Source organism: Prorops nasuta, unplaced genomic scaffold, assembly GCF_024137725.1.
Source record: "Prorops nasuta isolate Cenicafe-Biocafe unplaced genomic scaffold, Cenicafe_Pnas_1.2 PNAS00022, whole genome shotgun sequence".
Classification (NCBI taxonomy): domain Eukaryota; kingdom Metazoa; phylum Arthropoda; class Insecta; order Hymenoptera; family Bethylidae; genus Prorops; species Prorops nasuta.
This window is the reverse complement of record NW_027116819.1, coordinates 375,098-387,740: the sequence shown is the minus strand read 5'-3', so window position 1 is coordinate 387,740 and position 12,643 is coordinate 375,098. Positions and strand designations below refer to the sequence as shown.

At 32.0% G+C, this 12,643-nt stretch overlaps 4 protein-coding genes across 6 annotated transcripts; 2 read left to right on the top strand and 2 right to left on the bottom strand.

The window, feature by feature from the left end:
- Positions 1 to 68: 68 nt before the first annotated feature.
- LOC136781179 (LETM1 domain-containing protein 1) lies at positions 69 to 2,122 on the bottom strand. Of its 2 annotated transcripts, XM_066739965.1 has the most exons (4): positions 1,728 to 2,122; positions 705 to 1,658; positions 477 to 626; positions 69 to 416 (listed from the first exon to the last, which is right to left on the bottom strand). In XM_066739965.1, the coding sequence occupies exons 2-4, from the start codon at positions 1,434 to 1,436 to the stop codon at positions 240 to 242; spliced, it is 1,059 nt and encodes a 352-aa protein (XP_066596062.1). In that variant the 5' UTR covers positions 1,437 to 1,658; positions 1,728 to 2,122; the 3' UTR covers positions 69 to 239. The 2 variants fall into 2 exon arrangements, with proteins under 2 accessions (XP_066596062.1, XP_066596063.1); XM_066739966.1 differs by lacking the exon at positions 1,728 to 2,122 and having other exon boundaries at positions 705 to 1,716.
- Positions 2,108 to 4,258, top strand: LOC136781178 (KIF-binding protein-like). Of its 2 annotated transcripts, none has more exons than XM_066739963.1 (2): positions 2,108 to 2,244; positions 2,332 to 4,258. In XM_066739963.1, the coding sequence occupies exon 2, from the start codon at positions 2,356 to 2,358 to the stop codon at positions 4,147 to 4,149; it is 1,794 nt and encodes a 597-aa protein (XP_066596060.1). In that variant the 5' UTR covers positions 2,108 to 2,244; positions 2,332 to 2,355; the 3' UTR covers positions 4,150 to 4,258. The 2 variants fall into 2 exon arrangements, with proteins under 2 accessions (XP_066596060.1, XP_066596061.1); XM_066739964.1 differs by having other exon boundaries at positions 2,124 to 2,244; positions 2,315 to 4,258.
- A 134-nt stretch (positions 4,259 to 4,392) lies between these two features.
- Positions 4,393 to 5,640, bottom strand: RpL14 (ribosomal protein L14). Its single transcript, XM_066739968.1, has 4 exons — positions 5,603 to 5,640; positions 5,164 to 5,265; positions 4,781 to 4,975; positions 4,393 to 4,590 (listed from the first exon to the last, which is right to left on the bottom strand). Exons 1-4 carry the CDS (start codon positions 5,603 to 5,605, stop codon positions 4,432 to 4,434), a joined length of 459 nt encoding a protein of 152 aa, XP_066596065.1. The 5' UTR covers positions 5,606 to 5,640; the 3' UTR covers positions 4,393 to 4,431.
- Positions 5,641 to 6,016: 376 nt separating this feature from the next.
- LOC136781180 (putative peptidyl-prolyl cis-trans isomerase dodo) lies at positions 6,017 to 8,982 on the top strand. Its single transcript, XM_066739967.1, has 3 exons — positions 6,017 to 6,174; positions 6,490 to 6,702; positions 6,781 to 8,982. Exons 1-3 carry the CDS (start codon positions 6,096 to 6,098, stop codon positions 6,999 to 7,001), a joined length of 513 nt encoding a protein of 170 aa, XP_066596064.1. The 5' UTR covers positions 6,017 to 6,095; the 3' UTR covers positions 7,002 to 8,982.
- The last annotated feature ends 3,661 nt before the right edge of the window (positions 8,983 to 12,643 follow it).

The following is a 12,643-nucleotide window of genomic DNA, read 5'->3' as shown; positions in this document are numbered from 1 at the left end:
AACTTTGTAACTTACATAAAGATAATTTACAAAATAAAGAATATCTTTCATAAAAATATTTGCTGTATAATTATTTATTGTTCCTATAAATAATATTATTTTTACTGAATCCTTTATTACCAAGACTGTCTTATGCTAATGACTAGAATATGAAATGTACAAAGTGATTTATAATTTGTTAACAGCTAAGAATTTTACAAAATGAGTAATCTAAATATTCATGAAAACTGGTAGTATTACTAATATATAAGCAGCCAGTTGTTTGGATGATTATATGCCAATAAAATTGGTGCATGCAGTAACAAGGATGCTGTTGTTCTATCAACTTTGTCTGATATAGTGATCCATTTGTTTAAGTAATCTTGCATGCTTTCCATAGACATGTTTGTTGGATTTACTCCTCTTAGAGACACTGCCTAATAGACAAAAATAATTAGTCATTTATAATAATTAAATGACCAAAAATGGTTATTTACCTTGCGAACTGCTTCACTGGACATTTTATTTGGTCCCCCTTCTTCTTTTATAGCAAAATCCATTTGCTTTAAAATAAAACATCTTTTAAGCAAGGCCTTTCTTTTAAATGGTCTCCAAAGACTTAAATCATGAATTCCTGTCAAATGAATCTGCAATATAATAAAAAAAAACATGGTAAACATTTTTTACCTTAGCTTGTAAATTTTGACACAAAATATTCTAATTACCAAATGTTTGTGTTTTAAATGTTGCAAAGAATATGGTGGACCTTTAAATAGATCAATGCAGAGAAGAATATCTTCGGTTTTTGGATGAGTACCACTACCTAAAGCTGCAGTGACATCACTCCATTTCATTTTCAAGGAAGCATCTTTGATACTATCTAATTCAGCTTGCACACACCTGAATAGTGGCCTGTTGTGCTTTAATCTTCTTTTCTGATCCAAAAGCATAAATTCCAATTTTTGTTCAAATGTCCAATAATGTGATGATAATAAGAGTCGTGGATAATAAAAGGCTAATGGCAATATAATATAATTTGTAAATGGAATTGCAGAAATTATTAGGACAGGTGTCATTCTTGCAATGTCTTTAGGCATTTGATATATGAGATTCATTTCTTCTAGCGATAAACTTCCTGGACCATTTTTAGTATATTTTCTTACTAGAGTTGTATATTTGTAAAAATCCTTTATAAATTCTTTTGTACCAATACTGAATACCCGATATAACTTCATGGTTTTTGGAAATTTCTTTTCAAGAGCATTTTCATATTTCTCAAGATAAGAGAAGATTTTGGTATGCCAATATTTTTTGATGTTGGATACTTTATTGCTCTTGTCATTTTTCTTTTCAACTGATACAGAATTTTGTTGGGCCACTTGTACTTGAGGAAAGTATTTTGGAAGATGTCCGCGTAATTTTTGACGAATAATCGTTCGAGTGAATATGTTATACATTCTTTTTTTAAATACATAAATAGTGTGCTTTGAGCTCTGATTATGTCACTAGATCTTATACAAACTCAAAATTTTTGAGAACTCAGAAATGGTTTTAATTTTAATAATAAGGTTAATCATATAGAAATAGGTGACTACTACTACTACATATATTTATTTTGATATATATAGTATAATTGATTGTATAATTTTACACATGTACGTCCTTGACAGAATTTTAACCTATAGAAACTTACAAATATAAGACTAAAAATTGAAGAAATATAATTAAAAATTTAAAAATTAACTTACGTGGTTGAACAAGTTCTACTGGTACTACTTTTAACACTTTTAACACAGATAACAGATAAGTGATTTTAAAAGACTGCCAAAAATTACGAATTATCAAACTTGTTGATGTGATATTTCAATCTAATTGGTCGGTCTTGTTCGATAGTCTCAAATCTCTTAATGCAGATCATTCAAAGAATTATCAAGAAATTCTAACCTTAAAATATATTTTACCCTAAAATGCCCTAAATGATCATTCAGCGCGCTCCAACAAATAATCAATAATCTTTCTAAAATGGTAAAATGCCGGTAGTAGGTAAAGAGAAAAGCAACACATACTTTTGGACATAATTAAACTCTACTACGCAAAAATTTTTGTTGTACGCAAGTCGTCGCAAGTTAAGCCGTCAAAGATATAGGTTCTTGAGGTTCTAGTAGTGTGAATTGTTCAATAATAAACCGGCAGCGTTTGACAGGACGGAATTTAAATTACTCTGACTTCCTAATAATTTTTACAAAATAATTAAAGGGATAAGGGGTAAATAAAAAAAAAACTATTCTAATAATTATTTTTTCATTTTACAAAACCTTTAAAGTTTTATTATTAGCTTCTTAAATGTAATAGGTCTGGTTGGATATAAAATTAATAATGGGATCCAATAATTTGGATAGTGAAATGGAAGACATAAAGAAGAAATTTGTTGAAATAAAGAAACTATTAGAAGAACAAGAGCCTTTTGATAATGAGAAGGAACCATATAAAAGTAAATATGCAGCTATAAAAGTTTTTAAAGAAATACAATTAAAATTAGATGATTTGGTAAATGCTACATCAGAAAAGAAAGACGATCTAATTAAAATGTTAGCTGTTGTGCATTTGAATTTGGGTATTTTACATACTGACACAGAAGAGTTAAAAGCAGGAGAAGAGCAATTTATGAGTTGTTTGAATCTATTAAAAGGCAAGGAAATGGATGTTGATTGTATTATAGCAACATTGAGTGCCTTAAACCAGTTAGGAATTGTTTGGTCCCATTGGAGTCAACCAGCAAAGGCTAAAAACTTTTTAGACCAAGCAGAAAATCTCTATAAACAATTTACAGATTCCACAAATTCCAATCAGGATCCTATTAATATGTCAAAACTATTTGGCATTGAAGATGATGAGTTAAGTCCTACTGAGGTGCTTCATAAGCTTCATACATTAACTTTGTATTATTTAGCACAAATTTATGGTACTCTAAAGGATCATCATAAATCTGCACAATATTGCCATATGACTTTGCGCAGACAATTAGGAGATGGAAGTTTGCAAAATTTGGATCATATAGATTGGGCTTTGAATGCTGCAACTTTATCTCAATATTTCATGGAAAATGAAGGGTTTCCTCAAGCTCGGCATCATTTAGCTGCTGCTTCATATCTTTTACAGAAATATCAAGAAAGTCTAGAAGCAAAAGGTGGTGAAGACAGCAATGAAGCTATTGCAGCAGAGTGGGAAACTTTCAGGCATAGGAAAGCTGACGTTGCCCGATGCTGGGCAAAATACGGGATTCTATTATTAAGCATGTCCAAGCAAAGATTACTACAGAAAGCAGAAAATGAGAGTGAATCAAAAAAAGAAAATTCTGAAAAAGTAACAGAAAAAGGAAACATGAATGATTTAAAATTTGATGTTCTTGAAAAGGATATTGAAGCCATTGCTGAGCAAATTACAGATAAGTTTTTATTGGATTTTAATGATGCTAGACCAGTATTTTTAAATACTCAGAAATGGCTGGATGACTCTAAAAAATACTATAGTTTTGATAGTCATGCCTCAGATTACGTGCAGATAGCACAAGACTTATCTCAAGCTTTCAAATATTTATCCTTTTTTGAAGAAAGCGATGATCGCCAAGCGAAAATGCACAAAAGGCGAGTAGACATTTTAGAGAATGTGGTGAAAGAATTGAGCCCTCAATATTATCAGGATGCGTGCAGACAAATTTGGATAGAATTAGGCGAAACGTATTCTGATATTTTGGATATTAAATTAGATCGTTTTCGCACAACCGACGAAAGACCTTCGGCAATAGCTTTGGCGAAAGTTAATAATTTGATTAAAAACGCTATAAGGAATTTTCAGTTATTTCTAAATTCCTTAAAACCAGAAGTTACAGCAAATGGAGTAGAACAATTTTCCGAAGATGTTCTACAGCCTGCGCTTTGTGCTTATTTCAATCTTGGGAGGCTTTACAATAAATTTATTACACCAGACAAATCATTGCAATTAGAAAATACCATTAATGGAATTAATGCGTATAAATTTATCGTTGATTACTGCGATAAGAACCCAAATGCAGCAGAAATCATGAGAACCGAATTGAATATTTGCAGAGAACTTGCAAGCCTACTTCCACTAAAAGTTCAAAAATTGAGACAAGAATTAACAGGATCGTAAAAATACCTTTCTGAATTGACTTGGCCATCATGCTATTTAAAATTAAAATTAATATACCATATGCACAGACTATTAAAATGAAACAGCTTTAATGATACACTATGCAAATTTTCTTTAAAACTACATCTGTCTTAATTGTAACATAAAATATTCCTCAAAATCAAATAAATTATATTTATTACTATCAAATTGTTTTCTATGCAACTTTTAGACATGAATCTGATGATTTAAGTAATGAAACAGTTATGAAATTATGTTTCTTTATTTTGTAAAATACAATTATTACTTCTTCACTGCCTTTTTCGCTGGTTCATCTCCAACCACATTCTTTGCTTTCTTTGACTTTCTCTTTAATCTAAAGAAGGCATCTGTCCTTAGTTTATTTCTAATTTGTTTGGCCTTCCTTAGCTTGAAGCGGTCGAAATCGCTAAGAGCAGCACGCTGCAACAAAAATCAAGTATTTAGTTTTCAAAAGATTAAGACTGAAACAGAAATAACTGAACAAATCTGTTTCTCAGAACGTTTTTATATATCAGCACTAAGAATCAGTCGGCAATTCCTATCAAGATACTGGATCATCATTGACATATATTCAAATTCAATATTTTCATTAGTTTCAAACATAAATTACCTTCTTTTTGGCCTCGACTTTTCTGGCCCACATGGTATTCTTCCACAACTCATCAATCTTGGCAGCTTCCCATGCTTTACGTACAACACGAGTAGAACCAGTGAAGGGGAATTTAAGGCGGAACTTGGTCAAGTGGAGGTCACTAAGCCTCATTTGTCCACGTGGAATTTTTGCACTTGGGCCATCAATCAAAACCTAAAATAATATTTGGTTTTAATAAATTTTATTTTAATCAAAAGGCTATAAAATTAAATATTGGTTAAATTATCAGAACGTTTACTAAACATCAAAGAGTGCGTCAGTCGGCAATTCCTATCAAAGTAGGATCATCATGTATAAAAGTTAGCATACTTTAAAAACTTAAAATATAAAAAGTTACTTACCCTGTTTTGATCAATGACATCAACTATTGTCACCAGTTTTCCCTGGTAAGGTCCGTCGCTAACGTACGCGACTCGTCCTGTTTCTACGAACCGCTGGAACGGCTGTGAAAAAAAAAACCAAGTAAATTAACTCCTCATTGTTTAAAGAAACGACTCTGTAATACAAAGAAAAGGAAGAACTAGGTTTGAGAACGAAACAAGAAAATGATGCTGAGATTGTAGGGAAAGATTAACGATAAATGGCTATTATCATACACCATGTGCTTGAGACTAAATTTTAAAGGTTATATTGGGCGAATCAACGTATTTTGTTAAGAATGGGTAGATTTGTACATCGACATATTTATAAAATTATTATCAACGTAAACTAAGGGAAAACTACATTCTTAACCCTGGTATGCAAAAATTTCGTTGATACTAAAAACGATGCTGTGCTTACCATGATTTACCGGAAGCAAAAGGCCTTTTCTTTTTCTTCTCTACAATCTCAAACATGACCGGACGATACGTCATCAATACCAACGTGACAATGATAAAACTATTAAATTCCCTAATCTGTATTAATGGTTTTAGGAACACTTGCTTTTTTACCTGCGTTTTCTGGTGCGATTGGCTTTTGAATGGACAAAATTATGAGATTTCTGAAGAACAAAACAAAGCGTAAAATTTTCAAACATTTTTTTCAAAAGACAAACGTTTTGATACATAAAAATTGCTTGTAAAAAACTAATTAATACTTCTATTTTAGTCGATTTTAAGAACAAAAATAAAAAACTATATGTATGTATAAAAGTTGGTATTTGATTGGAAAGGACAAGCGGATTGGCCCGTTATATAGTGAATTTTCGTGAAATTAGTCACTAGGATAATGGATTTCATGCAGTTCGACGACTGTGGGTTTTTGGTTTTGACATGAAAAAAGGGTATAAGAAATGGTAGGAAAATATCCAGCAACAATGGCGGACGAAGAATTACCACCGGGCTGGGAAAAACGTTTGAGTAGATCTACCGGTAAGGATATTTTTAAGTTTCAAATACAAAAATAGATAGCTAATCCGCAGAGATTATTTTGTACCTTTTATTAACATCACTTGCTTGTTAGAAACAGCAGCTTACGTCGTAACCGTTCAAACTTCAATCCAGCCGCCCGGCATATTTTGCTAATAATAAATATTACTTCTTAGATAGTACGACACACATGAACAAATAGTGTTGATATAGAACGTTTAATAGAGATTGCAAATTATATTTTAACATAGTACAAACATAGAAAATATTTATAAAAACTAACTAATTAGAGTTAGTAAATAATTATATTCTTTGCAGGGCAGCACTATTATTTGAATATTTATACAAAGGAGAGCCAATGGGATAGACCAACAAAACCAGCTGATCCAGCTGGAAATGCAAAAAATGATGGGCCATCCGAAGTACAATGCTCTCATTTATTAGTAAAACATTCTGGGTCCCGAAGACCATCATCATGGAGAGAGGAAAATATTACAAGGTCAAAAGAAGAAGCTCTTGAATTGGTTAAATGTAGGAAAAATCTTATATTTTTTTAATAGATAAATTGTTATATTTTAGTACTAATTTAAACATCCTTAATATTTGCAGCTTACAGAGAGCAAATTGTCTCTGGAAAGGCTACATTCTCTGATCTTGCTTCAAAATATAGTGATTGCAGTTCAGCCAAAAGAGGCGGGGATCTGGGTCCATTTGGAAGGGGAGCAATGCAGAAGCCTTTCGAAGATGCTGCCTTTAATTTAAAAGTAGGAGAACTATCTTCTCCTGTTAAAACAGACAGTGGAATTCACATCATTCAAAGAACAGCATAAATTACTTCTAGTTGATAGACCAGGAGTATTATAATTATCTGTTCATTTCATCAATTGTACATTTGTTCAAACGTTCCCCTTAATTATGTTTAAAGTTCAATTGGAACAGTTCAAAGAATACTTGGTGTGTATTGGACTTCGTGTAGATTTTTTATATTTTTATGAATATTCTTGAATTTAGTCACACCTTAAGATTTGCCATTGAAGTATCAACAATTGATAGAAGATTTTACTAATAATGGCTTGCACTGATTTTTGTTCAATAAATTATGTGGCCACATATAGCATTAGACACTAGATTAATTATGTCTTTGATTGCTCTTATAAAGTAAAATATTTCCTTAAATAATTTACTAATATTCTCAAATACATTTTATATGTGATTGTTTAGTTTGATGTCTAACCATCGATTAACTTGCAAGTTATACATATTGAAACTTTCTATTTACTATGTTTTAACTTACAATTAAAAAATCAATCAGAAAATGTAATTCATGCAATATGAAGCATCAGACTAAAGTGTTCTATTTGTGCTTATGTCAGAAAATAGAATGTTGCACTAATAATAGATAATCGATAGGTTAGCGTTTTTCAAGACCTTTTTTAAAATGATTATACGTTTTATCATCGTGTTCGTTATACCAAACTGCATTTGCGATAGTTAGGCACATATTTCGTTGTAAAGCAGCAATAAAATTTCTTAACTACAAAAACTATAACCTAATTAATAATAATAAACACCGACGCGAAGTCAAGTATACATAGGAATATCTTAATTGTCGGTTTAATATGGTTTGTTTGCGAAAAATTACTGTTAGCATAACTACAACAATTAAATAATATATTCGTCTTTTTTTATTTTAATAACTAAGATTACCCCATGGTGAATTTGTCTGTTAATAAAAAACTTATTATAAAATATTACATCTTATTATTTTACAATTATTTGCGAATAAAATAAAAGTTGCTTGTAGTTTTCATAGGTTTTTGCTGTTGAAGCATAGTGTATAAGAAATGGAAAGAATTATATTATAATTTAATGTGTTATATGTGGAATAGGGATCATATATATCATATTAATTGCCCTACATTTAAAGGAAATCCGCTACTCAATGACTTCCCAGCTAGGTGCTTGTTAGAATCTCGTTGAAAATTATTATATAACCAGTATTTACATGAGATCATTACACATGATATGATAGGGTAGCATAAAATGATTGACATGTTATACCACACGCGTTTAAATTTGTACCAGTAGTAATATTTTGTAATTCAAACTCGACCGATAAAATGTGTTTATTATAATTGTATACCATGTGTGGTTTAAACAAAAGAATGTAGTAATTAGAGCGAAGATGAACAATTTTATTTTATTAAGTTAAATTTGTTGTACTCTATATTAAATCACGAGAGAAAGTCATTGGAGCATTGACCAAATGGATATGGTAATAAAGAAAGCACTCTCGAGCATCTCCAAACGTAGTATATAAATTGAATACTGAAATTTGAGATTACTTGATTTGATATAGACACTCATCTTTATACAATAATGTGCTTAATTATACCATTATTACAATTCTGTTTACAAAACTAATATTTTTTAATCAAAAACAATTTCGGTAATCGTTATTAATTTTTTATTGTTTTCTAATTTCTCTTATAAATAATATGATTGATTTAATCTAATTATTAGAGTGAAATGTAAATTGGCGTCCTTTATAGCCGATTAGCTATATCGTCGAAGAAGAGCTTTTGTGAATAATTCGATCTTCGACAGACAGTTAACATGAATTACAATATAATCGCATTGCAGTTTAAACGTATTACAATAAAAGCATAAAAGTTTACATATTGTCATAAATCTCATCTATCCAGACAAATTATTTAGACATATTAGAGCCTGAACCATAAAACTCGATTTAATGGTTCATTTGGCCATTTGGTTAGTGATAATTCGATAAAAGATTCTGATTATTCATTAACACTGGGAGGTTAGTAAGTGGACACTAATTGCTACAGTTGAGGAGCATTTTGTGATCACGTGTTTCGGTATGCGTGATAGCAGACTTTGCACGTGACAGGAATTTGTTTTTCTTCCAACTATATTTGACTTTTCTTTCGCGTAACAATGTTAAAGCTTTCTCCGAATAACTTATAGCTATTGTGATACAATTTAAACTCCTACGTGTCACTGTGATTAATTCGTATGTTAATACATATTATATACAGTTTGGACAGTTTTTGCGACTTTTAAAAATAAAACATAAAATTTTTCATTAAAAAATTAAGCTTACCTTTAAATGATCACTCAAGGTCATGCTAATAAAACGCTCTACTTTAGGAATAAAAGGGATGAACGGGTAAGTACTCAATTTATTTTACCATATTACAGTCTTTATTTACTTTGCATTAAAAATAGCTACTAGAAAACAATGAACGTTATTGTTATGTAATCATATATTTGCATGTATTGCATAAGTTACATAGATTGACTTAAAATTGATGAAATTTGAGTCAACTTATATCTCATAAATAATTCGTTGACAATGAGCCTTCACAATTTTTCACACAGAAGATTAAATTCTTTAATATAACGTTGCAATTGTTTGATTGTACACACTACATGACGATACGAGTTGAATTTAAATAGGTGAAAAAACGATACATTACGTGAATAGGGTAATAATATGAAAAACAGATTAACACACACCTACCTACAAACACATCCCTAAGTGTATCAAATTTAAACAGTGTTGGATCAGTCATTTCACGGAATAATATCTTTCACTTCGTAATATTTTGGAATTAGTTTTGTAGTGGGTCTTACAGTTTCAGTCATATTTTCTGCAATTTCTAACTTTTTCACGGTTTTAAACTATTCAAAGAGAAAAATATACTACGGAAGAGAGAGAGAGAGAGAGAGAGAGAGAGAGAGAGAGAGATGCATGGGGTACAGCTACAACAAAAAAACCTACTGAATGTTATAGAATTATTTTTGCAAGTTTGTTACGTTATTAGAAAATAATATATCTTCTTCAACACAAGCATCATTATAATATAAAGCAGCGTATGTATACCTACGTTAATTAATACATTATTCACATGACTCAATAACAACTGGTGAAACTACAAGTTTTAAGCCAACAAAGGGTTCAAGTTGTCCCGATTTCAAGCAACTCATGCTTGGAACTCTCGTTCTTTAAGCAGAAAGGAGTAGAGAGCGGGGGAACAACAGACAAACTATCTTCGAATTTGATAAGCCGTATTAGCCGGGAAAAGAATCGTTCGGAGAATTTGTAGATAAGCCAAGTGTTTCCATGGCTTTGTCTTCGACTTTGGTTAACTCTGAATCGATATAATTTAATCTCGTTTTAACCGAACCGCCTATTTTTTTTTCACTGATCCTGTTTAATCGCGGTCGAGGAAAGGAATTTTCAAGTAAATTGATTTGTTTACAACGAGTATTTCTTGTTTAACAATTTCGTTAATTCAAAGCGATGACGTGCAATATCGAGTTTCCTAGTCTCTGAAATCATCGCTGCTAGATCTGCCGTGGACCAAGCCATAACCACAACAACACTACCGCGCAACGTGACACGATGGCGGACGCCAATTTACAATAGACAGGACGACAGGGTACGCACTACTACGCACGTTACTCCAGCGCCATCACGCAACGAGTCGCGTGGACACAATCACAAGCATTTTTTCAAATCTTCGGTCAAATTCCAATTTTTATACATTCTCATCTTACACGAGTTAACTTGCGATTAAACTGGTTCGTATAAATGAATATGACTCTTCTTATTTGCTTGTTTGAACTGGAATTTTGCTTCCTATCGCAATAAAGATCAGGTACGTGTAATTATGGAAATATTGAAGAGGGTTGAAAAGAGAGATATAATCTCTAAGGATGGTACGAAAGAGGAGATAAGTATAAATCGTTTAAACACATGCAGCAATAAGGTATACTTATTGGAGATATTAAAGGATTTAAAGGGTTGATTTATGCACTTAACGATTTAACTAACCGATTGTGCGAAATATTTCATTTGACCTTGCTCGAATCCAGAACGAAGGGTCATTAGCGATTGGCCGTTGCGCAAGGTACGGGTTTTCATTCTGCGACCCTGGCCAATTGTTGCTGCAAATTGCTCACGATATCTAAACTCCGACATTTCGTGCTACGTCAAGCCCCCTAACTTCTGCAAATTTTCCTCTATTCTCTCTTGAAAATTGTTCCAGTCTAAAATTATTATAACCATCCAATTTTCGATTCACAACTAATAAGAAACAATTCTTAATTTCCTCTCGATTATTAAAGCACGTGGACGAAGAAAAATAAAGTTAAGAGAATAAAATTAACGATCGATCTGTATTAATGACAACTCTTTTTGTGGTTATGTATGACTTAATTACAGGATTGAGGAAGAGATATTATCATTGTTATTGGTGGTTAGCGTGTTGTTGAGTCACAAGCGTGTCGCGTGCCCGTATAACGTGCGTATATACGGGAATTGAGGAATTGTTTGGTGGCAAGGCAGGCGAGAAATAATCGTCCTTTAACGGCAATCAATCGAGCAATGGCGACGCACACAGGAGCCATGTTTCAAACGCATTCTCTCACCTTCAACCTCCCTTCGAACAAAACATGATTTTAACGAGCCCATTTCACTATTGAAAAGCTTTATTATCCCCTTATTGTTGTATAGTACACTCCCACATTCATTCTAATATTATCAATTGTATGCGATAAATGAAATAGAAAATCCAGCGTTTTTTAATTTGTTTACTTATAAAAGGTGAAAGTTTCTAGTAGTTTCAAGAGCGGTACTATTGTGTTCCACGAATCGATACGTTTAATTCTTGCAAACTTTTTGTAAACAAGAGTTTAGTATACAATAAATGAATGTTTTCTGAGCACGGTAAAAAGTTGAACTGAGTGAGATTAATTAATTCTCTCTGGAATAGTTGTATAGATGTGTAGAAGAGAGATTCGATAATAGAACGCTTTGGAGGAATTGTTTACTGGTTTTTGTCTGATATATGAGCACCCTTTACCACTGGGTCCAGGTGTGCTGCGCTCGGCCTATAAAATGTTGCTGACGAGGAAGTATTTTGTAGGTTAGGTTAGACAAAGAGAGACAAAGAGATTGTCCAAATATTGATAATAATTGGCACTGAAGCGGCAACGATAATTTGAGCAAAGTATTTTACGTAATTGCAATTATCCCTTCCTGGTGGACAAAGAATACGACAAACAAAATCATAACAATTGCGATAAGTATTCCGGATCGAACTCACGCAAGTAGATACATCCTGTTTAATTTTATCTATTATTCATTAATTTGACTGACAGAAGAGAGTCGTTCCTTATAATTTTCATTGAGCGAGCAACAAATAAGCTGTTACAAATCATTCGCAGAGATTGCTGGAGTAAAATGTATCGCGCGTCAATGGGTCAAAGTTGAAAAAATCACTGTCACCTGGGAATGAAAAGATTGAATTTCAGCAACAAGTGGATACGTTCGATACAACTGGGTGTAGTGGTGGGGGAGAAAGGGAGCAGGCAATTTATCCTATTAATAGTATACGTCAATAAAGAAGTCTCTTAAATCAATATTGATCAATAATTTTCTTTT

What these genes read in the sequence shown, in the direction of transcription:
- LOC136781179 (XM_066739965.1), bottom strand. Translation starts at nt 1,436, where the DNA reads ATGTATAACATATTCACTCGAACGATTATTCGTCAAAAATTACGCGGA. An exon ending in ATTTAAAACACAAACATTTG is followed by an intron (nt 627 to 704) that starts GTAATTAGAATA and finishes ATTATATTGCAG; the next exon opens with ATTCATTTGACAGGAATTCA. An exon ending in CCAGTGAAGCAGTTCGCAAG is followed by an intron (nt 417 to 476) that starts GTAAATAACCAT and finishes TTTGTCTATTAG; the next exon opens with GCAGTGTCTCTAAGAGGAGT.
- LOC136781178 (XM_066739963.1), top strand. Translation starts at nt 2,356, where the DNA reads ATGGGATCCAATAATTTGGATAGTGAAATGGAAGACATAAAGAAGAAA.
- RpL14 (XM_066739968.1), bottom strand. An exon ending in ATGTCATTGATCAAAACAGG is followed by an intron (nt 4,976 to 5,163) that starts GTAAGTAACTTT and finishes ATATTATTTTAG; the next exon opens with GTTTTGATTGATGGCCCAAG. An exon ending in AAGTCGAGGCCAAAAAGAAG is followed by an intron (nt 4,591 to 4,780) that starts GTAATTTATGTT and finishes TTTTTGTTGCAG; the next exon opens with CGTGCTGCTCTTAGCGATTT.
- LOC136781180 (XM_066739967.1), top strand. Translation starts at nt 6,096, where the DNA reads ATGGTAGGAAAATATCCAGCAACAATGGCGGACGAAGAATTACCACCG. An exon ending in ACGTTTGAGTAGATCTACCG is followed by an intron (nt 6,175 to 6,489) that starts GTAAGGATATTT and finishes TATTCTTTGCAG; the next exon opens with GGCAGCACTATTATTTGAAT. An exon ending in AGCTCTTGAATTGGTTAAAT is followed by an intron (nt 6,703 to 6,780) that starts GTAGGAAAAATC and finishes TAATATTTGCAG; the next exon opens with CTTACAGAGAGCAAATTGTC.